Genomic DNA, 26,496 nt, shown 5'->3' with positions numbered 1-26,496 from the left:
TGTGCATGGGAGACCTTCGCCTCTCTCACCCGTGACCCCTGCCCTTCCAGACACCTGCTGGCTCCCTGGATGCCCTCTGTTCTGCCCCTAGCGGCACACTCACCACCCAGCTGGGACCCTATGCCTTCAAGATCCCGCTGTCTATCCGCCAAAAGATATGCAACAGCCTGGACGCCCCCAACTCACGGGGCAATGACTGGCGCCTCTTGGCGAAGAAGCTCTCCATGGACCGGTAAGTGTCGGGACACCGGCCTGGCCCACCCAAACTGCAGCCCACTTCCGCTCTCCTTGGAGGATGCTAAGTCTGAAACACCCATTCCTTGAGAAGCATTGTGCTTGTCGTACTGGCCTATGACAGTCAGATAAAGCCAGGCACCAGCTACATGTGAGCACCATCAGCACCCCAGGGCCCAGGACAGAGCGGGTGTCCTGGAAACGCTTGCTGAGGGTGGCTGGAGAACTTAAAATGCTGGGTAAATATGATAGCAATAATCATCATCATTAATGATGTTATACTTACTGAGAAACCATTTAACAAACCTGCATTGAGCACATGCCAGTTTTAAGACATCTTTTTAGAGCCCTGACCAGTGTGGCTCAGTGGGTTGGGCATCCTCCCACAAAGTGAAAGGTTGCTGGTCTGATTCCCAGTCAGGGCATGTGCCTAAGTTGTGGGTTTGGTCCCCCAACCCCCTGGCCAAGGTACATAGGAGAGGCAGCCAATCTCGATGTTTTTCTCTCACATCGATCTTTCTCCCTCCCTTCCCCTCTCTCTAAAAATAAATTAAGAAATAAATAAATAAATCTTTTTTTTTTTTTTTTTTTTAAGACATCTTATCAGAAATGGGTAGGATTCACAAAGCTCTCTAAGGCTTTCTTCCTGCTCTCAGGGAAGTGCATGGGGCGAGATCGGGCAGAGGACAAAGGTAGGAGGAAGAGATAATAGAGTTCAAGGTTTTGAGTCTCTCCTGGGGCCAGTGTCTTTCAGTGATAATAATAAGATGATGAATGACAGCCAGCTAGACAGTTTCTGTTTTAAAGCTGAAGAGACTGAAGCTCAGAGAGGTACAGTCACTTGCCCAAGGCCACACAGCCTGCAGGCCGAGGGCCTGGGACTCAGACCCAGGACTGTGGGACCCCAGAGCCCACGGTCTTCCCACCTCCCCGTGCTCTCCCCACGCCCAGGCTTCTGGGAGGTGTTGAACTTTTGGGCAGCCCGGTGTCCTTCTTCCCTCCGCCAGGTACCTGAACTACTTTGCCACCAAAGCAAGCCCCACAGGTGTGATCCTGGACCTCTGGGAAGCTCTGCAGCAGGATGACGGGGACCTCAACAGCCTGGCGAGTGCCTTGGAGGAGATGGGCAAGAGCGAGATGCTGGTGGCCATGGCCACTGATGGGGACTGTTGAGCTGTCCCGGACTGCGGGCTCGTAGGAACTGGCAGGAGGCGGGTGCAGGGAGTCCAGGCAGCTTCCTATGGGGCAGGTCAGCCTCTGCTGCCCCCAGCTCACAGCCAGAGTCACCCCTACTCCTCCTCCCTTGCCCCACCCCCAGACCACAACCAGCCTTAGGAATTCCGTGTACTCTGGTGTCGGGAGGACCTGGTGTTCCTTCCCACCCCTGCTGTGTCTCCTGGCCTCAGACCTTCGTGAAGAAGCCGGAGTGGGGCTGAGGCCTCTGGAAACACTTAGGGGGTGGCCCTCCCTCCTCCACATGCCGCCCTGGGACCTCTGGGTTAAGTATTTTTTAGTTTTGTTCTTCGTTTTCTTCCTCAGCTATTGATTTCTCCCTCCTCCCTAAGCCCTCTGTCTTCACACCATTTTCCTCTTTGAAGAGTCAAGTACAGTTCAGACAGACTGCTTTCTCCTGTCCAAAACTTAAAGGAAAGAAAGAAAGAAAGAAAGAAAGCTTCATACCGCTAGTAAGGCTCGAAGAAGAAGAAGAAAAACACCAAAACCACAAGGGAAAAGAAAAACCCAGTTTCTTAGGAAACGCAAATGATTTATTATCCAGATATTTGGATAAGTGCTTTTTAAGAAAAAAAAAAAAGAAAGAAAATGAAAAATAACAAAAAAAAAATAGAAAACTCTTTTCTTGAGTGTGGTGAATGTGAGCGTGCTCATGGTCTTGGCCAGGAGTGAGAGAGAGAATGCGTGCGCGCACGCGTGCGTGCATACATGCGTGCGTGTGTGTGTGTGTGTGTGTGTGTGTGTGTATCAGGGAGAGAGAGACCGAAAAGGGAACACTCTGCTGCTAATGATTCCATCTTAGACTAAATCCTTACAAGTCCTCAGTTTCCCCAGTCATACAGGCTCAGGTGGGGATATAGCCATGGTACATGTTTCCCTCTAAAATCTTAAGGAGACAGTGAATTTATAAAGCCAAGGAGCCCTGAGCTCTGGAGTGGGGTGGGGTTTTCCCTCCCTCCCGGGCTCCTCTTGGCCCTAGGACAGAAAGCGTGGGCCGCCCAGGCCAGCTGTGCACCAGGGAGACCGTTTCCAGCACCATGATCTGGTGGCTCCTGGAAGGGGATATGGCCCAGAAGTAGGGCCCCAGCAGAGAAAGAAGTGGGAGACCAGAGTCTCCCCTGGTCACCTCTTCTAATTCACCCTAAGGCGGGGCCAGCCAGGACACTTCCCTCCCAGCAGCCTCTAGAACAGGTAGGCTGGAGCAGGTTGGGGTGCTCTCGAATCCCAGGAATCCAGGACTCTCCCTTCCCCAGCCTGTTTCTCCTGTGAGACAGAAGGGGTGGATGAGAGGGCTTCTGTGGCTCCATGCGGCTTTGAGGAACGAGTTACCTGCAGCCGTGCCACCTAGAAGGCTGGGAGGTGGGTGGCCTGGCTGAGCTTTACATGCCCGCCCGCCCAGAGTGGAGGAGGGAGGGTGGAGGGCAATTTTCCCAACTCTGATCTCCACGGGCACCTCCCTTCCCCCTTCTGTAGTCCGGGAGATCTTGAGGTGGGTAACCTTGGAACAGGAAGGATTGCCAGAGAGGAAAGGCTGGCAGCCCCTCACCAGCCTATTCCAGGATGTCCTGAGGGGCCAGCAGGGTCCCTAATAGGGGAGGGATGGCATCCCTGTCCCTTCTCAGCTGTCTGACGATGGCTGGGACCAGGCCCCTGCCTCTGGCACAGAGACTTCATCAAAGGCCTCTCCGTGGCACCCAGGCAAAGCGTGTGCCGGCCCCAGACGGCTCTGGGCGCGGACCCCGGGCTTGCCCCAGCAGGCCCACAAGCCGCCGCCGGAACCAGCCTGGGCACCTCTCGGCCTCCGAAAGTCTGGTCTCCTGAGAAGAAAGCAGGTTTTAGGGCTGCAGTCCCAGCCGGCATCCCCAGCCTGGCTTCCCTGCCCGCCTCAGGCCGTGTGCCAGCCTTGGGCAGGTGAGGTTCCAGAGAGGATTCCCTGTGTCAGGACTGCGGAAGGTGACAGGCCTGCATCGGGGCTGGGACCCCAGCTCCTTACCCCAAAGCCTATGTGGATGGTGACTCAGGCAAGAAGCAGGGAGCCGTCCTTGTCTGCAGATCCTGCTGCTGGGGCTCGCCTCCCTGGGCACCCCTAGCCCAAGTCATAGGGGCCTGTGTGATGGCATGGAGTTGAGGGCAGTCCAGCCAGGGCCACCCGGGGCGTCACCCATGCTGATCCCATCACAGGCTCTAAATTGTCCGTGGGCAGCCTGGAGTCCCAAGACCAGAGCTCAGTCTTCAGCTTTGCCATTAAACTGTGGCCTCAGGCATGTGATTGCCTGCCCTGGGCCTCATTTCCTTTTTTTGCTAGAAGCCCTCAAAGCTGCGGCCTGAGGCCCTCTGGGTTCTGAGAGGCTATCATTGTAGGCTTTGGATGGGAACCCTAGTGGATGGAAGTCTCTGTGGTCTGCCTGCCCACCCGCCCACAAGCCTACTTGCTCAGAGTGCCTGCAAGGCCTGATCTGATTCCTCGGAATTGTGCACCAGGGCCTGGGGCTCAGAACCAATTGGCTGGAGCCTCCTGGGAAGGTTCAGACTGTCCAGCTTTGTAAGAAAAGCCAGGAACGGGTGTAGTGGCTTCATCAATATACCCAGTCTGCTGTGACTACATTCCCACGCTGCCCGCCTCGGGCTGGGAACGGGGTGAGAGACAGCCCCATGTGGCCCGTGTGCTTTGAGAGCGGCGGGTGAGGTGCCTGCGGGCCTGCCCCTCCCGTGGGTGTCTTTGTCTCTCTCGCTCTGGGGTGTGTTTGTGTTTGCGTGTGTGTGTGTGCTCTTATTCACACACGGGCACATCAGGGCTCCCCTCCAGAAACGTGTCCCCACCTGTGTGAGAGTGCCTCCCTCAAGTCCCAAGTTGGGACGCCCAGAGGTTGGCGTGCCTGTTTTCTGTCCTGTGAGTCCATAGGGTCACTTGGTGTATCTTCTACGTGCCTCTCCCTCTGCCTTTTCTTGAAGTGCCCAGGATCCAGAGTTCCAGGGCCGGGGTCCCGCTGAGGGCATGAGACCCTCTCATCTCCTGGCCGATCCAGGGCCCTCCTGCCCGCTTCCCCCAGCAACCAGGCAGCTGAGCCAGGTCCCTTAGCAGGTCCTCTGACAGGAGGTGATTCAGGAGCTTGGGGTCAGGGAGCAGCTCTCCTGGGGGCAAAGGGCTGCCCCCCAGCCTGGGTCAAGGACGTGGTTCTGTGTCCCGGGGCTGCAGGGCTTCAGGAATGGCCCCAACCCCACCTCTGTTTATTCTGTAAACTACAACCTGTAAATAACATTTAGCATTCCTATTGTAACAAAATTAATTTTTATGAAATAAATTATATTTCCTAGTCTAATAAAAAAACCCTCCAGGTTGTATTCTGCTGCCTTCTGGACTGTCTTTCTACCAGCAATGAAGTGGCCTTCCCACTTTTCTCAAAATTCCAGGGGCTTTGGGGGGCGGGGAGGTCACTGTCATGGCCCTGAGCTCCTAGAAATGATCAGGCTCAACTGCCTCATTTTACAGAAGGGAAAACTGACCCCCAGAGGCATGAGGACTCCTCCATCATCACAGAGCAAGGTCAAGCCCGTGCTGGCCTGCATCTCAGGCCCTGCTCCCTAGTCAGTGCTCTCAGTGCGCGAGCACACGAGGAGTGTGTTCAGGGGTCAGTCGTTTGAGCCTTCCCTGGACCCGGTGATGTGTGGGAGGGGCGACAGAGGTGAGGCCCCAGTGTCCCCACCTGCCTGTGTGAAGTTCAGAAGCCTGTGTCCTGGCTGGGGCCGATACTGGGTGGCCAGTTCAGAACACTCACCTGAGGAGCATCAGAAATCATGCAGGTGGAAGGGAAATGATGTGAGGGCTCGGGTGGGGTGACTTAGGACCCAGGGCTGCCCTCCATGATTGGGCAGGTTACACACGGGACTAGACTACCTTAGGGGGAGGGTGGTGCCATTCCCACAAGGGTGGTAGCCCTGTATTTACTTTGAGGTGTTTCCAGCAGGTGGCAGTAAAGGACCCTGTTCCAATAAAATCACATTGGTGTTCATTTTCCCAGTGATGGAAAAGTCTTGAGGGGACATTTATTTCCAATGTGCACAAAGGTGTGAGACGACTGGCAGCGGCCCTGTTTCAGCTGTCCCCTCTGCCCTTGGACCTCAGTTCTCTGTGAGTGGGGTCTGGTCCCAGCATTTCCCAGCATGCATTGCCTGCTCTAAGTGGATTCCACGGTCTCCTCAGGTTGTGGTGACAGCACCCTCTGGCCCGGTCAGGGAGGGCCAGTGTTCATCAGCACATGGACGGCTCTGAGAGGTCCCACCCGAAGAAGCTGGTTTCCTCATATTCATCCAGGGTATCCCAGATGTATTTGTCCATGGAACCCTTTGTCAACCTTATGCTCTGAAGTATGTGGTACCTATGAGCCTGCCAGCTCCGACTTTCTGGGACCCGTGCCTCCGGGGTGTGTACCAGGTACCACCTGGCTGTCCCTCTGGGGGTAGGGAGTACCTGGGCTAGGTCCTCTGGGAACTTAGGGCCTAGTGGGGCAGGCAAGACACTTGCACGTATACACACACAACCCCGCCAGCTTAGATTGTCATCATTCCCCGGGGACCCAGAGCAGCTCCAGCCATCATCACATTCCAGTGGGTCAGGCAGGGTGGGAGCAGAGGAGAGGGACGGTTTACGTGTGTGCGCGCGCGTGCACGTGTGTTTGTGTGTGTGTGTGAGACACACACACACACACACACAGGGATGTAGCCTGAGGTGGGAGCAGCAGCCTAGGGAGGCAGTGACCGAGCCGGAGGTGGAACAGCTATTTTATACAAGCAGCTCCCACAGACAGGCAGCTGTCGGGTCCTCCCCGGAGTGAAAGGTACCCTTTAAGTCCCCTAACCTTCTGCCACCACCTGAGCAGGAGGACCCCTCCTTGTCACCTGTCTCTTGGGTGGGGGGCGGGTTCGAAGAGTTCTGCCCTAAGAAGCATGGGACCTGAGTTCTAGTCCTGATTCTGGGTAGGTCGCCGTCCTTCCCTCAGCCCGTTTCCCCACCTCTAAGTGTGGGCCGTAGACCTGCAGCTCTGCAAGGGCTCTCTGGCTGATGTTCTGAAATTTGGGGGGTCTGGCTCTAGGCAGGGATGTGACAGCCCCACCCCTTGGGCCCTCCTCTGTCTCAGCCCCAGAAATAGATAAGGAAAACCCAGTTGTGAGCAAAAGATGAGCTGGTTCCACTCCTGTGACCAAGTAGCTTCCCTGGGAGGTGACAGAGCTGGCACATACGTCCAGGCGGCCGGCCAGGCATAGCCAGTGAACTCGGGCTACCAGCTGTTGCCCAGGAAGGGCTGCTGGGTGGGACAGGCAGCCGGCTGCCCATCCTCCACTGGGACCCTGAAGAAGAGAAAATCCATTTCACCTCTATAGTGTAAGGTCAGACACAGGGAACCTCATCCAGTTCCATTTAACAAAAAATTTTTTAAACTGCCCATTTTAATTGAAAATATATTGTAATACTTGCCTATGGTATAAAAAATTCAAAAGGTACAAAAGAAGAGATAAAAAGTAGATCCCCCCATCGCCCCTCCCCCATAGAGGTAGTTGTTACACTTACATATCCCATTTGAAGATCTATGCAGAAACAAGCATATTTGTACATGTAAATATTTAAATATAATGGATTTGATCCAAGGCTCTCAACCCCTCGAGGTATAAACATGAAATAGTTTTATTTTTCCAATAACTTTGGAGCTTTACTTTGTCGACACTGACGCTGGCTTTCCCACTGGAGAGCCAGCTCCCTTAACGATGTCTCCACGGAGGTCTCTGACTGTTCCCTCCCATGGTGTTATTAAGACAGTCTCGTTTTGGTGGCTAAGCCTCAACCCATCCGTCTTTAACTAAAGTCCTCGGAGCTCCCCACGCAGGTCACTGGGGTGCCCTGGCGGCCTGCTCCCCGCACCCCTGCCCCCTCCTCTCTTCACAGACTCAGCCAACCATTCTCCACTCCCAACAGAGGGGCATCTCCCCCCCTCCCAACGTCCTCCCTTGTCACTTTATGGAAAAGCTGCCATCAAACCCATTGTCACTTCCTGCACTGGCACAGGCATCTCACCAAGTCTTTTCTGAACTGGGCCCGGAGAACTGAGGGCTGTTCTCAAAGGGATGCCGCTCCTCACATAATCCCTGCACTGGGCACCACATTCCAGGGGCAGGAGGAGCTCCCAAGTCCTGATTTTCAAAACAAACTGGCAGGGTAGGGATTGGGGTTCCTTGCTCTCTGTCCAACAACTGACTTGGCACATTGTGTTGGTCACTCCGTGGTTCCAGAGCTGAGTACACGCTGCCCTCAGAGCCCATGGTCTAGGGAAGAGACAGAGGAAAAAGTAGGCAGGGAAGCATGGAACCTCAGGGGAGCCTCCGAGTAAGCCTGGGGTCCAGCAGGGCCTTCTAGAAGAGACGCTATTTTAGAACACAAAGTTTCTCAGACCTTGGCACGAAGTTTCTGTTATGCATTTTGTGGGAGACACCTTAAGGCTCAAGTTTGCCGCAGCTTGCTTTGATGAAATTTCTTACGAAGAGATGTTGATGTCCCTGTAGCAGATATGAAGGTTGCTGTCTGCCAGAGGTGCTGACATAGTCTGAGGGCACTGTTTGGTGTATGGGCATGTGTGTGGTGCGGGGGATGAGTTGGTGTCCTCTCAGTGACCCAAGCCTGGGACATGGGGGACGCCTGGGGGAGGGGCACCGGTGAGTCACCGCTGTTCCGGTAGCCATGGGGGGCTGGCTCAGCCCAGGGCTCCCTGTGGGTGGCTTTAATCTGCTCATCCCAGGTCCTCAGCCTAAAAAGCTTCCCCCAAGGAGAAGGTCTAGGATACCTGGACATTCAGTCATTGCTTATTGATCTAATCCATAGACAGGTACAGCCCCGGGGCAGGGGCTTGCTGGATCGGCCCGGGTGGCTCCCAGCAGAATAAGAAGCGACTCCCATGGCCAATCTTCCAGGACCGAGCCGCCGGCCTGAGGATGGTGCCACCAGAGCACGAGGGAGCAGGGCGGAGGGAGAGGGCGATTCCGGCTGGCCCATCTTGAAGGCGGTGGTATTTAGGCAGGAAGAGATGGGTGGGCATGGAGGGACCACCAGGTGGTGGGAACAGCACGATCACAGGTGCGGGGATGAGAAAGCCCACGGTGAGGAAGACGGGCTGGTGGAGTCACAGGCGGTGCCGGATCGGGCTGGGGGCAGGGAAGGACAGAGGCGCCTTGCTGCCCCAACTCCCGTAGGCGTGTGGCTCCCTCAAGGCCACCCACTCTACATTCATACCAATCTGCTCCTCGGTGTTGGGGCTGGTCAAGGAAGTCCCCCATGCTGAGCCTCAGGGCTTTGTCCATAGGCCAGGGGTCAAAAACAAATTTCTCTGGGACCCAGCCTGCTGGGTCATGTGAGTGAGAGAAGCGGCCACATCAACACTTCACAGGCAAGAAATGTGCCCTCTTGGCTGTTTCTTGAAACATAAGGCTGTCTCAGCACATTGCTCACTTCCCACTTTCGTTAGCAGCATGAGTCCACGCGGAGTAAAATGGGAGGATAAATGTTCTGTTAAATGGCTTCCCACCTTTAGCCTCAGTGCAATAGAGGGGCGATGGGGAGAAGTGGGAACTGTGGCTCACCGGAGCCCGCTCGGCCCGCGGGAGGGGAAGGCCCGCACCGCGGGATCGGTCCCGTGTTGCCAGGTGGGAATGCATGCCCAGACCGCTCCATCCTCCTGTTCTGACAAATCAGAGACCAGCATTAAAATTTATATGTGAGTTCATTCCCTTTGTAATTGTTGGCTTAATTCTGTTTAAATACTGTGTAAGCCAAACAAGACCCTCCCAGTTTGTGATCTACTAGGCTATGGGGAGCTGAGGAAAGGTTTCGTAGGAGAGGAGGGTCAGGCTCAGAGCTGCTCTGGTTCTGGGGCTCACTGGCTGCGACAGGGTCCCAAGGCCTGGGCCCTCTCTACAGACTGCCACGGGGCCCCCTCCCTGGGCACTTCTTTCTTCAGGTTGCATCAGAGGGACACTAGCACTTGCCCCAGAGCCCCTCCAGCATCTCTCCAGGGGATAGTGGCCTTGGCTGATCATCTTCCCAGGAGCCTCTCCTATGCCTGATAAAACCAGAATAGGGCTTGGCCGCCAGCCCCTGGGGTCCTGGCAATCCCCCTACTACCTGGTGCCCAGGGACACATGCCCAGGACTCATACCAGTAAATACTACAATTACCCAAGGGCGTTACACTGGGCAGAGGCTGCCCCTGAGAACTACAGGGGTTCATCAGGATCTAGTTCACAGACTTGAGGACGACAGAGGTGAGGATCTTCAGCCACCATCTAAACCACCCTCACCTGATGGCGGAATTCCCTCCACGATGACCTGGGCATGGGCTTATACAGTATCTGTTTGAATACTTTCAGAGATGGGGAGCTCACTACTTCCAATAGTAATAATAGCTAGCACTTACTGAGTGTTCACTTATTTTCACTGTAGTGACTTATTTTATTCTCAATAGGAATAAATCTAAATCTTCTGCTCCCTGACAGCTTTTTTAAATATTTGAAAACAGCTCTCATGGTCCGTCCTGGAACAATTTCTCTTCCAGCTAAATTTCCCAGTTGTCATGTGGCAAGGCTCAGTGTCCACGTGCCCCTTTGTGCTCCTTCAGGGTCCTGCTGACCTGCCTCTGTGTCTTCAACTTTCACATCATAGGGTGCGGGAGGCGTAAAACCACCAACACGCAGGAGCTGAGCCCAGGGCTCGGCCATGAGGATGCTCAGAAAACAGAACCTGACATTATCCCTGGTCCCAGCTCAGCTTCAAGTTTAAGGGGACGAGCTTTGGGATCTGTCTGACCTGGGTATGAACCCAGATTCCATCATTTGCTAACCACATGACCTTGAGCAAATTGCTCAAACCCCTGGGGCCTCCGATATTCAAACAACAAAATCAGGATGACAAACCTTTCTTCATAGATTTACTGTAAGAATTAAATGAGATAGTAAGTGTAAGAATTCAGAGAGTAGTAAAGATTACTCCCTTATCCATTTTGTTGGCATCAATAGCAGTTGTGCCATTGAACTTTTACTATCACCTCCCTTATTATGAGCTTTATACATCTATTTATACAGCCTAAGCCTGTACTATAGGTGAGGATGAGAAGAAACAGCTCTTTGCATCTGCAGCCAGCTGAGATCACAAAGCTCTCCCAAGTATAGGATGTCAGTGGCGCCCCATGTTTTTCTCTCTGACGTAACCAGGAGGCCAGTGAGCCCAGGGGTGGAGCCAACCCTCTTCTGACTCTGGGTCCAGGGCCCCTGCCACAGCCCCACACAGCCCGGCCTCCCCAGCCTGCACCATCCCTGACACCGACATGCACCACGGCCTTCCTGAAACACCTTCACACCGGTCCCCTCCTTGATCTCCCGAATCGGCCCCACTACCACCACTCTGGAGATGGGCAGCTCAGGGACTCTCCTCCTGGCTTTGCAGAGGAGGGAACACAGACCCAAGGGCACAGTCCCGAGCTCCTGCTTCCCCTCCTCCTGGTTTATCTCATCCACACCCACGGCTTCAACCACTGCCCAGAGCTGACAATAGCCCCTCTTAGGCCTCGAGCCCCAGCCTCTCCCTTGAGCTCTAGGTGCCTACCTGACATCGCCCCCTGGTGCCTCAAAGCCTCAAAGGCACCTCAAACTCAATATTCCTAATCAGATCTCATGATCTGCCCCACTGTCTTGGCTTTGCTAGCATTTCCTATCCCAGTAGGAGCCCCATCATCCATCCAGATGAGCAAACTGGGACCTTAGTCACCATCCTTGCCCCCTCCACCTCTCTCTGCCCTACCTCATACCCATTTTTCCATTCTGTCTCAACACCGCAGGTCTTCCCAAGTACATCAGCCCTGGGTGTTCAGGCATCAACCCTTCGGCTATCACCCACTCTGGGCCCCGTGCGAACAGAGGTGAGCCTGGCATGCCCTGCTCTCCAGAGCTGGTGTGGATGGTAAGCCAGGTTCGGTCTCCGTCTGACACATCCCAACGACAGGAAGCAAGGCTTCTCAGCTCTAACGGCGGTGGAGGAAGACAGTTACAACTGAGGAGAGAGAAAAACAGGAGCTGATGGGGGCCTGTCTCTGGGGAGCTTCTGCTTTTTCTGTCAAGTAGGAGTCAGGAGGACAGGCCATCTTGGGATGGGGTGTGTTCAGGGGTGGAGCCGAGTCCTGGCAGGAGGTGGCAACGGTTCCCATGGAGAACAGGAGCTAAGACAGGCTGGGGGACTGCTGGAATCCTGGAGGCATCTCAGGTTGGTAACCATGAACTCCCAGGGGAGCCACCAACCCACTGGGGACTTTCTCCAGCGAGGCTCAGTCGCTTGGGTGCAGGTTTATCCACCCAGGGTTGGCCAGCGGGGCCACTAAGAGACAAGGGACATGGGAGTGGAGGGTATTGCTAAGATGTTACTAAAATGGTGGACCCTGGGATCCAAGTGGGTTCAGGGTGGAAGGAAAGATGCCAGATGCCCAGGGGGAAGAGGGAGGGGTCGAGGACTCCAGTCTGGAGAAGGTCCAGAATTTTCCAGAGGGAACAGTTGAACACAGCAAGGAAAGGTGGTTAGAGTCAGAGTTGTGGGTTTGATTAGTGATGTGGAAGCAGAGAATTAGGGGTCAGCATTTATGGATCATTCTTTATTTCCCAGGGTCCATGTGTCCTGCTTGGGGACCCAGTGAATCCGAGAAAGCAGAAATGGAGCCCCACTGAGCCAGCCCAGCCTGGGAGCACAGCAATGACAGGGTAGGCCACAAGATGGCAGCATCATCCCAGGCCCCCCTGTGCCCGGAGACCTCGGCCTCCGAGGGGCTGACTTCCCTGACTATTCAGGCTCTTCGTAGTGCTTAATCAATCACCTACAGGTCAGCATACTTCGGGGGAGATAAAGAGCTTGTGTGACCCCCACAACCAATCACCTTCGATGGAGCCCTGGCTGGGCTCTGGAGGCAAAAAGGCATTGATTTGAATCTTGGCTCTGCCACTTACTATGTGACTTGAGCCAGACGCTATGCACCCCAGATTCCTTACGTGCAAAATCGAGGCCACCCAGAGCGCCTGCCTCATAGAGTTGCATGTTGGACTTAAGGAGCTGGTCCCTGGTGGTGGGGGCGGGCAGCCAGAGCAAGAGCTCAGCAAACACTGGTTCCTGACAGCAATCAGTACTATCTATTGGTCTCAGAGAAGGCTGTTACATTGGTACTATCAGATGAGGAAACTGAGGCTTGACTTCCCAGGGACACAGAAACAGCCTCCAAGCCCAGGTCTATCGGGCTCCAGGTCTGGCCACCACACCAGGCAGCCTCCCTGGCCGGTCCTCGGCATCCCAGGGGCCAGGAGCCAAGTCCCTTTGTAATACGGAGATGGCTTCTGTCCAGCACTCAGAAACTTTCGGGACATTTCTAAATCAAAAGATGACAGGATGCTTTTCAAAAACGGCTGAGAGTTAAAAAACAGCAAGCCAGTGGGAAACGCTTTGGATGTCTTGACTTTTCCTTCCTTCTCCTGTCTTCATCCTTCCCTCCTTCCTTCCCTCTTTCCTTTCTTCCTTTCTCTTTCTTCCTCTCCCCTCCCCTCCTTCTCCTATTTCTTATTCTCCCCCTCGTCCTCTTCTCCTTCTTTTTCTTCTTCACGTGCATTTCAAAACACTGAGGCTGCCCAGTGGGCGTGCATCACTTGACCACTTACAAACACTTTCTCTGACATTCACTGACAACGCTTGCAAACAGGTGGTGGCTGTCACCCACTCTGCTCCATTGCAATGCCCCACACTCTTCATCTCCACCCCAGATACAAAACAGGGGACCCTCAAGGCAGAAAAGAGGGCCACTCTATTCCTATGCACTTACCAAAAAGGGCTGACATGACCTGTCCATGGCAACATCAAGCCGGTGACAGGAGCCCAGCCAGTCGCTGGGCCTGCCCACGCCGGCCCACCGTTCCCATCCCCTCCCTGGTCCTAGGATCGGTCCACTCTCAATTCAGTCTTGTAAAAACTCCTGTATCTGTCTCCTCTCTACCTCCCTCTTCCTGACCCCGTCTCTCTATTTTTTTGATTATGTCAGGAGTTGTTTTTATTACTTATCATCGAAGTGCCCTTGGCAGGCAAGAGACTTGCTCAAGCTCGGTCAGCTGGTCAGAGGCGGGGCCAGAATCAGAGCCCAGGGCTTCTGACCCAGTCTTCTGTGCCCCTTCCCTCATCTGCCACAGCCTTGAACATTGCCTGGGAAACTGAGTGTGCCCCGAGCTACCTGCCTCATCTTATCCCCAAGCTAGATACTGCCGCTGCCATCTGTCTAGACTCTGGGGAAGGCGAGCCCGCACTGGCTGGGAAGCAGACCAGTGAATGCATCAGCAACCTGTTTCCTCCCAGTCTTTCTCTCTTCCCAATGCAGGCCACCCCCTGCCCCTTCCCAGACCCAGTCCTAGCTACCAGCTAACCCCCATGTAGCTGGCACTTCCTCCACGTGGAGAAAGCCCCCCAGACTCTGAGCACTGGGCGGGGGTGGGGGTGGCTCCTGATACCTCTGATTCTCTGAGGAGGTGTCTTGAAACTGTCTCACCCCTTCACATATACACATGTTTTCCGAAAGGAAAGATTAAAATGATGCATCCCACTCAAGACTCTGCATGGAGAAAAGCAGCCAAGCGACAAAGCACGGACACACCACAGAGATGAAATTGTGATTTGGGGGCTAGACCAGGAACAGCCCTGGATCTGCTGCCCTCACTGGACCCTAGGACTTTTGTCACCCACACTGTCCGTTCCCTTCTCAGTCGTACCACATGCCTGGTATGGAAGACAGAGCCTTGGCTCTGAACCCTGCCACTCCATCGCTGCCAGCTGTGTGCCCTGGGAACCTCTTTGCCCTCTGTTTCCTCATCTGTAAAATGGGGACAACAGCCCCATACCATTGGGTTGTGGGGATAAAACGAAAGTTCATGAAAATGCTTTTTTCAGATGTGATGAAGCCTAAAATTAAGCCCTGAGGACCCCCTCCAAAAGGAACTCTCTCCCTTGGAAGTGAAGGAAATTTGCAGTGAGTGCGTGGCATCTGTGGCCTCATAATACCCTCCCAGTGGCCCCATTTGAATGCTGGTTTCAGAGAGCTTCCGTGATTTCACCGCGCTCCCTCAGGTCGCAAGTCCAGAGCCAAGATCCCCACCAGGGACTTCAGGCCCCTTCCTCTCCAGGGCTGGGGGCTTTCGAGAGCAACCCGGAGAAGCGGCTCCAGAACCTGGGTGCCTGCCAGGGCCTTCTATGATCAGGCCAGTGTTCAGAGATGCTTGTTGTAAGAAAGAGGAGAGTGTGGGGCAGGGTGTGGGGGTGCTCTGCGACCCTCTATCCACACGACCAAGGGCACGCCTCCAAGGGCACTGTGTGGTGGCCGAGCCCTGGGGTGGTGACTGCAAGGACATGCCATCTGTGGTTCACAGGACATGAGGCCCTGGCAAGTCCTCCAGATCCCTCTCTGAGCTGGCCACTGGGCAGGGACCTCAGCAGTCAGGAAGCTTCCTGCTTCCTTACTGGGAGACCTGCTGTCCTTACCTACAGCAGGCTGGGGGCAGGCCATAAAGGCTAGAGTTCTGACTGTGGGAGTAGTCGCCAAGACGCGTTCCGGGCCCCCGAGACCATCTGCCCAGCCCTGGGAGGCAAGTTTAGCCTGGGTATCGGTCCTACTCCACCTCTCCACCTTGTTTGACCTCCCTGAACTTTGGAGGGATCTGTGGTACTCCAGTAGGAAGCTGGCAGAAGCCCAGGCTGGGGGCACTGGCACCTCCCCAGACCCATCTGCAGTGAGAGGGACGCCCCCTCCTCCCCATCTTGGACAGGGACAGCATCTGGGGAAGGTCGTCAGTCCCTGCCACATCCCCAGCTCCAAGCCTCTCTGCTGGGTTCTTGTCATTTTGCTTTGGACAATAACTATTTTCTTGACTGTAGGTTAAGTGTGGATAAGAGCATCTTGGGGAAATCTGGCTGGTTGGGAAATATGATCCGTATGTCACGCAACCTAACCGGAAACAGCAAATTTGCTGAGCAAATGTAGATTCAAGACAAGTCTTCTGCCTTCCTCCCAGCAACCACACAGTGGCCCCAAATTTTCTGAAAGGGCACCCTGGAGCCCACACAAGCCCTCCTGCTCACCTCCTTTCCTTCCCCAGCTTCCAGGTAAGGTCCAGGTGTTCTGGGCTGGGGTGCTGCATTGACCTGGGTTAGGGAAGCTGGACTGGAATTTGGGATGGTTTTAGGTCTGAACAGAACAAGATGGAAAAGGAAAACTGCAAAAGTGGGTTTGTTTTCTTAGGCTGGACAAATACATAACTCAGATCCTGCAGCCAAGGGGCCCTAGCCTCTAGGCCACCGCCAGGCCTGTGGTCATCATGGGCATCTCTCTAAAACCATGGTGGGCCCCTGACTAATGTGGCTCAGTTGGTTGGCTGTTGTCCCACAAAGCAAAAGGTGACTGGTTTGATTCCCTGTCAGGGCACATGCCTCGGCTGTGGATTCAGTGCCCGGTCGTGGCAGGCGTGAGAGGCAATCAGTTGATGTTTCTCTCTCACACAGATGTTTCTCAACGTCTTTTTATCCCTCCGTTCCCCTCTCTCTAAAAAGAAATAAATAAAAATTTAAAAATAAATAAATATATAAATAAATAAAAATAAAACCCTAGTGGGACCTGGTCTCCTCTTCTGAAAACTCTTCTGGAGTCCTGTTGCCTTCAGGGTGATGTCTACATGTAGGAGGTTAGTAAGAAGCTGGGAAAATTCCTTGGTAAGTGGAATGGGGAAACTGAGACAGATAGCTGAACAAACCGGCCGAGCAATTTACAGCCAGCTAATAAATCACAAGGTCTTATCTTCTCTGACCAAGGACACTTAGGAGCAAATGGTTTACACATTCCAGACCATGCCCGGGCAGACCTGCGTCACCAGAGAACGACCTGGACTCAGTACTCTCAATCAGCATATTAACGGCACACCTGGAAAGCTGGTGCATATTCCATTGTCCTCTCCTGAGACCTCCTCTAAAATTCCTGCCTTTAGAAACAGATAAACACCCCTAAGACAAAGGACACAGTGTGGCCGGCCGTCTACCTTCAGCGCTCCCGTGCCTCCCCCATGCCTTCCCCCGCCCCGCCCCCCCAGGCTTGCATCTTTGCTCTCTTTCTCCTTAGCTTTTAGGGCCCCGATAAGATTTGCAATCAGGGAGGAGCAGGCAGCAGCAGCTCGCCCTGGGTTAACCCCCTGTACCCGTCTCCAAGAGCCCTCCTTTGGCCTAACTATTGAGAGCCCTCAAGCAACTCCCCTAGGCTCACTGCCGTTGCTGCGGTCTGGCCTCTTTCACCGTAAGCCCTCCCTTTGTTACACTGTCCGCAGCTTTAATAACTGTACTCTCAAAATCACCTGGACTTGTGTTGTAAAATCTTTCCGGCATGAAGTCAAGAACCCATACCAGGGCAGACTCACCTTGGTCCCTGGTTCCTTTCTGGTGACAAACGCACCGATTCTAGCTCTCAAGAGCCATCCCAAGCCAGGCCCAGCCTTTCTCACAGCCTCACCAAGTACCTGTCACCCTTCAAGGACACATCGCTACTCTCACCTCTGCCTTTGCCTCAGCCTTCTGCTCGCCCTTGAACATCTTCCCTGCTCTTCTCAACAAGCCACATTCATCCTGAACATTCAGCTCCAAGGTCATCCCTCCTGAGAAGCCCTTTCTCCCTCTATCCCACTCTCCACTGTACCCATGTCTAGGCCCTTAGTGGAGTTGTATGGTGGAACAGAAAACAGGTGAGGGCTTTAGAGTCACATCCAGGGGTAAATACAGGCTCCACCATCATGTGGCCTTGGGCTAGCTACTTCATTTTATAAGCCTTTGGATTTGTGACCAGTAAAATAGGGCCAACAAGGATGTGGGGCTGCGGCAAGGTAGGCAGGTGCCCAGTCCTTGCAGACTCGCATCACCTGTCCACCTGATGCCCTCCACACTGTACTGTTTTCCCCGGGGTGTGCGCAAGCTGCTCTGAAACAAGACCCCAGCCCTTGGCACCTTTGGGTCTTTGCCCTGTTTTTACTCTGAACACTGCTGACATCAAATGGGTGGGCTTTTCGCACACCAACAACTAATTTTTCAACTCTCTGGACACTACAATTCAATTCAATCCTCACACTATCTACCTGGAGCTAGTGTCACAGGTGGGCACAGGTAACCAGGTTCTTGGTGATCGCGGACAAAAAATTGAACCGAACACACAGCTTACAGCAGAAAACAAGAGAAAGCACATTTATTAAGCCACACAGAACATGGGAGCAAGCCAGCTCTGAGCAGAGCGGAGCAGAGAAGAGCAGAGCAGATCCTAACAGCAGCAGCAGCTTAACAGCAGCAGCCGCCCCGAATTCAGGGGCTGGAGGGCTTTTATTCCTTAGGGTGGGTTTCCCATGATTTCCTTGATTGGCTACTAGGAAGGGGGTTCCACAATGCTAATTTATTATAATGATAGTATAATGAAGCAGGTGTCAGATAGCATCTCCTGCACAGGTGCATTCCTGATTCACTAGGATGCAATACTTTTCCAGAATGCAGAAACTACCAGTCTTAGAACAGGGTCTCCGCCCTTTATCCATGTTCTTTATCTTAGCCCTGGGGCACCTCCGGAGTTTCCTGCTTCCTGACTATCTCCTGCCTCACTAGCATCAGACTCCATAGGTGTAAGGGCTCAGTCCCACAAGACTGTCCACACTTCAGACATGAGTCTCCAATATGGAGTACCCAGGGTACTCAAACTTCTGTCGGACTTGGCTGCAAAGTTGAGGGTTTCCGCAACTCCCACCCATCCTTAGTTTCAATAATTTGCTAGAATGGCTTACAGAACTCAGGAAAACACTTGATTTACTATGATTGGTTTATTATAAAGGACACAAATGAATAGGCGCAAAGTCCTGAGCAAAGGAACTTCTGTCCCCCTGAAGTTGCCACCCTCCTAGCAAATGGACATGTTTACCAACACAGAAGCTCTTTGAACCCCATCATTTAGGGGTTTTTATGGAAGTTTCATTATGTAGGCATGATTAATTAATTAATCAGTCACTGGTGATTAAGTCAATCTCTAGCCCTTCCCAGAGGTGGGCCCGGGACGGAAAGTTCCAACTCTAACCCCATGCTTGGTCCCTATGGCATGACCAACCCCCATCCAGAAGCTATCTAGGGCCCTACCAAGAATTACCTTGTTAGCATAAACTCTGACTTCGTTGAAAAGGGCTTGTTATGAATAACTAAAGACAATCCCAGGAGCCCTGTCACTCAGGAAATTTCAATGCTCTAGAAGTTCTCCTGCCAGGAACAGGGGACAGATCAAATGTACTATATTTCTTAGTATATTACAATATCACATGGTCCCACTTCAGGGCCTGGCACACAGTAGGACTTTTTAATGAAGGAAGCACACTGTGTTCTGGGAGCCTCGCCATGAAATAGGAATGCCGCCAGCCCTTGTCCTGAGAGCACCCAGCATTCAGCCTGCCCAAATGGGAGGTGGGATGATGTGGGGTTGGAGGAGGGGAGGGCATCATAGGCAGGGGTTTGAGAATCAGACAGATCTGGTGTTCCCTCCCAACTCCATCTCAACTAACCCTAAGCCCAGCTTTCTCACATCCCTAAAAGAGGTGCAATGCTATTCCTGACCCTCAGTGCATGTGACAGTTAACGAGACAGTGGGTGCGAAGGACACAGCCTGAGAGACGGTTGAATTCAAGTGGCCCCCTAGACCTGTAATTCGACAGGAAGTTCCGGAGGCTATTGGGAGGGCCTGGTGGGGTGGGGTGGTTCTGAGGGCTGTGTGCCCAGCCACCCCGCTGCCTCGGTGAGACGTTGACAAGGAAAAGCTTTACGGTGCTGGCACACAGGAAGCCTGACACTATGAGCAAAAGCTAGGGTGGCTAGGGCCAGCTCCGGGCTCTGGGACTTAAGGGGGTCCCTGAGGTGGCGCCGGGTTGGAGGAGAAAGCAGGGGGATCAGGGAAGAGTGAGTGACTGCACTCAGAGGGGGCCCTCTGTGGGAGTTTGGGGGCGAGGCAGAGGATTCTGGGAGCCAGAGGGGCAGGGCTGAGACATGGGGTCCGCTGCAAGGTGCACGGGGGCGCGTTGCATTAGCCCTGAGACGCGACTCCACCGCGCGCTCCGGCGCCAGTCAGGGCAGTCTACTTAGGAGATGGCGCCTCTTTTTCTCCACCTGAGAATGGGCGCGGGAGAGCAGGGAGAAGATGAAAGATGGCTTTGCAAACAGAGAAGCGCCGGCGCCAGCGTCGGCGGCGGGGGCGGGGCGGGGGCGGGGCTGGGAGGCAGGGCCCGGAGGCGGGGCCCGGCGTCCGGTCCCGCGAGGCCTGGAGTGGCAGCGGCCGCGGCGGCCGGGGAGACGGCGGTGGCGGTGGCGCGCTGGCGACAGTAAGTGCGGGCCGGAAGTCGGGCGCCGGCCTGGCCACCAACCAGCTCTTCAGGGTCCCGGTCGGCCCTGGGCTCCCGCTCTTGGCGTCCCCTCCTCGTCCCCCACCCACCCCGGGCGGGAGGCTGATCCACCGGAGCTCAGGACCCCAGACCTGCCCCTCCCGCTGCATACTTCCCGCCGTGTCCCCCTTCCCAGAGTCCCTCGGCTTCCTTCCCGCTCTCTTCCGCCTCCCCTGACTCTTCTCACTTTCCCTCTCTCTAGGTCTCTTGTTTTCTTTCTCCAGATTCTCTCCCTTCCTGCTCCTTGTGCATTTCCTGAGACGACCTCACCGTCTGGATTCGGGGGGGGGGGGGGTCTGGGTGTGGACAGCTAGGCTCAGAGTATCCAGATGGTGGCTGCCTCTTGGTCCCAACTGGGGAACCTGAGGTTGGGAGTGCCCACAACGCCAAGGCCAGTTCTTTCATGGCCTTTGGATGGCGCCTTGTGTTTCCCAGCAATGCATTTCCAATGGGTTAGTTCCCCGTACCCCCGCCCCCCGTACCCCCGCCCCCCATCCCCACATCACAAACAAGGAAAATGAGGCCACCGAGGGGAGACTGAGTCAGCCAGAGTAAGAAACCTCGTCGGAACCAGCACTCAGTTCCAGATGGCGGTCTGCAGTGGCCCCAGACCCCACAGTTTCTACTTTGTGCAGGGGCTGCCCATTGCCCCCGCCACCCAGGAAGGGAGCGGCCCCCCAAGTGGCCAGCCCCTGTGTGTGCTTGAGAAACGCACCAGCCACAGCCAGCTTGTTCCAGGGGAGGTTTGGACTCTTCTTTACCTTCCTTTTTCTTTCTTTTCAATCCGAAGGCCAGCAGCTAGCTTTTATAAAGAGTAATGAGACTTTGCTCACTCCAATGCCCCGGCCTGTGACCCAGGTTAGAGAAAATTCCTGACTCCTTCAGAAGCTCAGTCAAGGCTGAATGGTCCTGGATAAATAGGTACCTGAAGCTAAGAATGGGCCTCTGCCAAATGTGGGCCCAAATAACCCTGCTGTTGGCCTCTGCCCCCACCCTAGTAGCTGAAGCACCTGGGAAGAACCACTTGCCCTTTCTCTACTGTCCTACATGAGTTAGAATTTTTAAACACTACTGTCTGGTTAGTTTGTTGGTGCTGGGTGTTCTGTGAATCAAGGCTGGGAAAAGGCCCTGCTCAGTCAGGGGAGTTTAAAATAGACCTGCTGACTCGAATCACCCGCGTCCTGCCTGCCCGCTCCAGGATACACGCCACCTCAGTAGGGGAGAATATCCTGGCCGCACAGAGTACATTCATTCAGCAAACGCTGAGAAGCTTATACCCTGTAGTGCTGCCTTCATTTCTGCGTACAGCTTACTTGCCACAAGGCCTTTCTGAAGGAGGCCTGTCTGTACTTGGAGCCTGCAATGCAGGATGCCAAGGAGTCCCTGTGGGCCTCAGCCTGCTTGGCCATGTAACCTTGCTCTTGCCACTTGGTAGCTGTGTGACCTCGGGCAAATTGCTCAACCTTTCTGAGCCTCTTCATCTTAAATGGGTCTTAGAATAGTATCTGCCATATTATTAGGTTGTTGTCAGGCTCAAATGCTAGGCACAGACCTTAACATGTGTGAGTACTAGACTTAATTTTAATTTTAACTATTGGGAATTCTTACTGTTTCAATGTGGGACAAATCAAGTGTCTTTAAGGCCTCATTCTTTGCATCTGAAAAAAAAAAAGGCAATAATTCTTGTCCTCCCCAATTCTGAGGAACGTTGCGAGGCTCTCTTGAAATAATGGATAAAGCTCTCTGCCTGTGCGACGGGGCGTTCCCTTCTCACCAGGGAAAAAAGGCCCCATTCTGCCTGGCTTGATGTTCTGAGTAAGGCTCAGCCTCCCATGTGAGCACATTTATTCATTGATTTATTGGGGAGGGAGGAAGCTGCTGCAGAAGGGACTAGAGTATCCCATCCTCAGCTTTATGGGAGGATTTCCCATCTGTCAAGCTGCTGCCACAACCTAGGTGCTATATAGAGCATAGAAGTAGGCATGCTGCCTTGCAGTCAAATCCAGCAGCCAGCCACCCAGCCAGGTGACAAGCCCATGATGGCAAGGACAATGCTGATGCTTGTGCAACAGCTGCTATGTGGGCCCGGCATTGCTAGTCAGTTGTAGTTATGTAACCATTGTAAAAAGGCTTAGGTTTTTGTAAAAAAACAAAAAACAAAACAAAAACCTAGGTTTGCAGATGGGGAAATTGAGGCTCAGAAGCATGGTCACTTGCCCAAGGCCATGTAGGCAGTAGTTATTGGCAACCTAGAACCTCCCCTTTGTCTCAGGAGCTACCACAGATGGGGAGTGGCTGTCTCCTTGTGGGATGTGATGAATAGAGGTGGGGTGTCCAGGCAGGAGTTGTAGGCCCAGGCTTGGCCATTTACCTGGCCCGTGACCTTCCACTTTCTGGGTGGACCTCTGTTTCCCCAGAAATGAAATAAGGGAGTGGACTATTATATGTCTCAAACTGGCTTCTGGAGGTGGCTTTAAAAAAATGTTATTGCCCTGGTTGGTGAGGCTCAGTTGAAGCATCAACCTTTAGACTGAAAAATTGCAGGTTCTATTTCTAGTCAGGGCACATCCAGGTTTTGGTTTCATCCTCAGTTGGGGCACATATGAGAAGACAACCAATCGATGTTTCTCTCTCTCCCTTCCTCTGTTTCTGAAAAGCAATGCAAAAAAGGTCCTTGGGTGAGGATAAACTTTTTTTTTAATTTAAAAAATGTTTTTCAATTTGAATGCCTTTATTTATTATTGTATTTTTTCTGTTACCATTTAGTCCCCTTATACCCTCCTCCCGCCCACAGTCACCCTACAGTTGTCCATGTCCATGAGTCCTTTTTCCTTTTTGCTCAATCCCTCCACCCCCACCCTTAGCTGTCATCTGCTCTCTATCTATGAGTCAGTGTCTATTTTCTTTGTTAGTTCAGTTAGTTCATTAGCTTCCATGTATGAGTGAAATCATATGGTATTTGTCTTTCTCTGACTGGCTCACTTCACTTAGCATAATGTTCTCCAGCTCCATCCATGCTGTCACAAAGGGTAAAACCTTTTTTATGGCTGAGTAGTATTCCATTGTGTAACCATCCCATAGTTGTTTTATCCACACATCTACTGATGGACCCTTGGGCCGCCTCCATACCTTGGCAATTATAAATAATGCTGCAATGAACATAGGGGTGCTTACGTTCTTTCGAATTAGTGTTTTGGGTTCCTTTAGCTATATTCCCAGAAGTGGGATCGCTGGTCAAAAGGCAGTTCCATTTTTAATTTTTTGAGGAAATTCCATACTGTTTTTCACAGTGGCTGTACCAATCTGCATTCCCACTAACAGTACACAGGGGTTCCCTTTTCTCCACATCCTCGCCAGCATTTGATAATTTATTGGTGATAGTCATTCTGATAGGTGTGAGATGATATTTCATTGTAGTTTTAATTTACATTTCTCTGATGGTTAGTGACATTGAGGATCTTTTCGTTTGTCTGTTGGCCATCCATATGTCCTCTTTGGAGAAGTGTCTATTCAGGTTCTTTGCCCATTTTTTAATTGGGTTGTTTGTTTTTCTGGTGTTGAGTTATATAAGTTCTTTATAAATTTTGGATATTAACCCTTTATCAGATGTATCCGTGAATATGTTCTCCCATTCTGAGGATTGTTGAATGCCTTTATTTTTATTTGTAATTTTATTTTTTGAACAGGTAATACATTTGCATACTTCAAAATTCAAGAGCCGCAAAAGAGTCTGAAGTGAAGTCCCCTCCTTCCCAGTCCCCAGCCTTCCTCCTCAGAGGCAGTGCTGCTGGAAATTACTTGAGTGTCCTTGCAGAGAATGCACAGACATTTGTGTGTATAGTCTCCTCCCCACCCACCTCAGCCTTGCTTTTTTGCACAAACAGTAGCATGTTCTCCTGCTCCTCACTTTTCTCACATAGAGTTGAAAGGCGTTGAGAAAGCATTCTTTGCCTATCAAGGGTCCTAATTCCTTTTTTATGGCTGCATAGACGTGTAAAGGCTTTGAGACCTGGTTTGTTCTTCTGGGTGATTGCCCCAGACCCCGCTATGCCGCATTGCCTTACTCGCCATGAGCCACACCCTTGTTTGCTACCTGTGTTGCCCTGCATGGGTTTGGGGGTGACCCCTGAGGTTGCTTACAGCTCTGACCTCTGGTCTTTCTCTCTGATCCTTAAACCTAATGTTTTGTAACGGTGCTTTGGTGACTCCATAGACCCTGAGGCGCATGGTCAGGTTTGTAGGATGGATGAGTCCCCAGCTTTAGCTTCTGATCACCTGCCTCATCTCTGTTTCAACAGTGGCCTTTGTCTCAGAGGATGACTTTCGTCACAGTTCCAACTCCACCTATAGAACCACAAGCAGCGCTCTCCACACTGACCAGGACGCGCTGCTTGAGAAGCTGCCGGACTGCTCCCCACCCCACCTGCAGAGGCCCGAGGACCGTTTCAATGGGGCCTACATCATCTTCTTCAGCCTCGGCATTGGTGGCCTTCTGCCATGGAACTTCTTTATCACTGCCAAGGAGTACTGGATATTCAAACTCTGCAACTGCTCCAGCCCAGCCCCAGGGGAGGAAACTGAGGACTCAGACATCCTGGTAAGGGCATCTTCCTCGTGGGAGGCGGGGGGTGTGCTCAGCCAGGGTGGGGTGAAGGGCGCCTTGACCCAGGTGCACCATACCAGCAAGGTTTGTGGCACTGAGGATGTGCACATTGGGAAGCTATGTGGAGTATAGTAGAAAACATTCAATTCACTCCTAAGACATGCTTTGTGTTGTATGTGAGGCTTCATGTTTCATGTGGCAGGAGAAGATGGAAATGGATAAGACACAGTCCTGGCCCTCAGATTGCTTACCACTTAACTTGGGAAGAGGCAAATGATGGTTGTCTGCTGTGTAATACGGGAAACCCAAGAATTCAGAGACCATGCCTTCAGGGGTTTGGAAGGGTGGATCTAATAGCATTAAGTGCAGCTGTGAGTTACAGAAAATTCCAAAAAAGGAGTGGATAAACAAGATGGAAAGTAACTTTTCTCTCAAGTTCAGGTCTGGAGGGGCCTGCCCAAGCCTAGTATGGTGTTTGGTTTTGTCAGGAACCTAACTGTTTTATCACGTGTAGCTTCTATGTTCAAGATCCCAGTCCAGGATGGCTGCCGGAGCTCCAGCCATTAAATCAAATAGGAAGAGGAGAAGGAGAGGCGTAAGGAAACGAAGTAACACACTTTGCTTTTGTTTGCATCACATTGGTCAGAACTCAGTCATGTGACCACATGAGATGCAAAGAATGCTGGAAAATGTAGTCTTAGCCCAGAGAACCACGTGCCCAGCTAAAATGTGTGGTCGTGTAGTTATGGAGAACAGGGGGAAATGAAGACTCTGGGATAAGTAGTCTCGTCACTATGAATCAGAGCAGGTGGATTAGAGGAATGGAGAGGAGACATCCCAGGGGGAAGAAGAAGCCTGGGCAAAGGAGGGATGGGAGAAAGTTCAGGTGTGTGTACGAGGAAAGCAAAGCATCAAATTTTGCTGGATCTGAGGTGTATGTAAAAGCAGTAAGGCTTGAGATCATTGCCTGGCCTTAAGTGGCAAAGCGAGGAGTCTAAATTCTGTTTGGTTGGCAGTGGTGCCAAGCGCTGTCCTGCCACCTCGGGCTGCTCACTTTGTGGGAAGACTTCCCTTGGACAGGCAGAGTGTTAAAAAATTAGCCTGCCCCTTGAGCCTTCACTCAAGACTTTTGCAGTAAGGGAGAGCGAGCAGGCTCAACTCCAATTACTCAAGGACAAGTGAGGATTTATAGCCAAGGAGCAGAGTGAGGGTGGGGGGGGGGCAGTGGGTGGAAAGTTACTAAGAGGGGCCGCCAAGGGTAGGGGCATTCTTGCTAAAAGCAGGCCAAGGACATGTAAATCAAGGTGGGGGATGAAAAACAATCAAACATCAAGGGAGATCAGGTATCAAGGGTGGGGACATTCTCAATAAACTGACTTAGCAGGATTCTTGCTAAGACTGGCTGGGTGGCAGAAGATGGTGGGGAGGGAGTGGGGGGTGCGCCCAAGGCTGAGACCCAGGCAGGAAGAGGGCTTAGAGTTTTGGTTAATCTTTGTCAGGAGCTGGTTCCCTCAACCGATCTAGGTGGGTGCCTGTCCTTTCTTGAAAGCTCATGGATGGGAAACCGGGCACCTCTCTGAAGGAATGCCAGGCCAGGGGCTTGCTAGCTGCCCCCGCCTCTAGAGGTGCCCTGGAGGACAAGAAGAATATACCCTCTCAGACCTTAGTCATACCCCTCAGCTGGCCCAGGAGGTGGCTCACCTCACCTTCCCGAAAGCACCTTTGAAATCCCTGATCCAATCCAATCCCCAGGGACTTTCCCCAGTTTAATAGGACTGAATCTAACATATGGGCTGAGATTTCCTATCATCTATTTTGAGGACTCTGCCAGGGCCCGACATCAGAATCACTCAGGGAGCTTTGAAAAATTCCCAGTCTGGGCTCCACCTCAGA

General features: G+C 52.8%; 2 protein-coding genes across 4 annotated transcripts in view; both read left to right on the top strand.

Moving 5' to 3' along the window:
• Window positions 1-2,719, top strand: part of UNC5B (unc-5 netrin receptor B) — an 83,665-nt gene extending 80,946 nt beyond the window's left edge. For all 3 annotated transcript variants that reach the window (XM_054572658.1, XM_054572657.1, XM_054572656.1), the window contains 2 exons: window positions 51-232; window positions 1,242-2,719. In XM_054572658.1, the coding sequence (XP_054428633.1) occupies window positions 51-232; window positions 1,242-1,407 (348 nt within the window). In that variant the 3' untranslated portion in view covers window positions 1,408-2,719. The remainder of the gene's footprint in view (window positions 1-50; window positions 233-1,241) is intronic.
• A 17,168-nt stretch (window positions 2,720-19,887) lies between these two features.
• Window positions 19,888-26,496, top strand: part of SLC29A3 (solute carrier family 29 member 3) — a 43,536-nt gene continuing 36,927 nt past the window's right edge. Inside the window, exons 1-2 of the mRNA XM_054572655.1 lie at window positions 19,888-19,940; window positions 24,299-24,597. Coding sequence (XP_054428630.1) covers window position 19,940; window positions 24,299-24,597 — 300 coding nt within the window. The 5' untranslated portion in view covers window positions 19,888-19,939. The remainder of the gene's footprint in view (window positions 19,941-24,298; window positions 24,598-26,496) is intronic.

This window comes from Pteronotus mesoamericanus, unplaced genomic scaffold (genome assembly GCF_021234165.1).
Source record: "Pteronotus mesoamericanus isolate MK-2021 breed Mesoamerican mustached bat unplaced genomic scaffold, CSHL_Meso_final contig_24, whole genome shotgun sequence".
Taxonomy (NCBI): Eukaryota; Metazoa; Chordata; class Mammalia; order Chiroptera; family Mormoopidae; genus Pteronotus; species Pteronotus mesoamericanus.
Note: the sequence above shows the minus strand (reverse complement) of the source record. Positions and strands in the feature narration are given on the sequence as shown.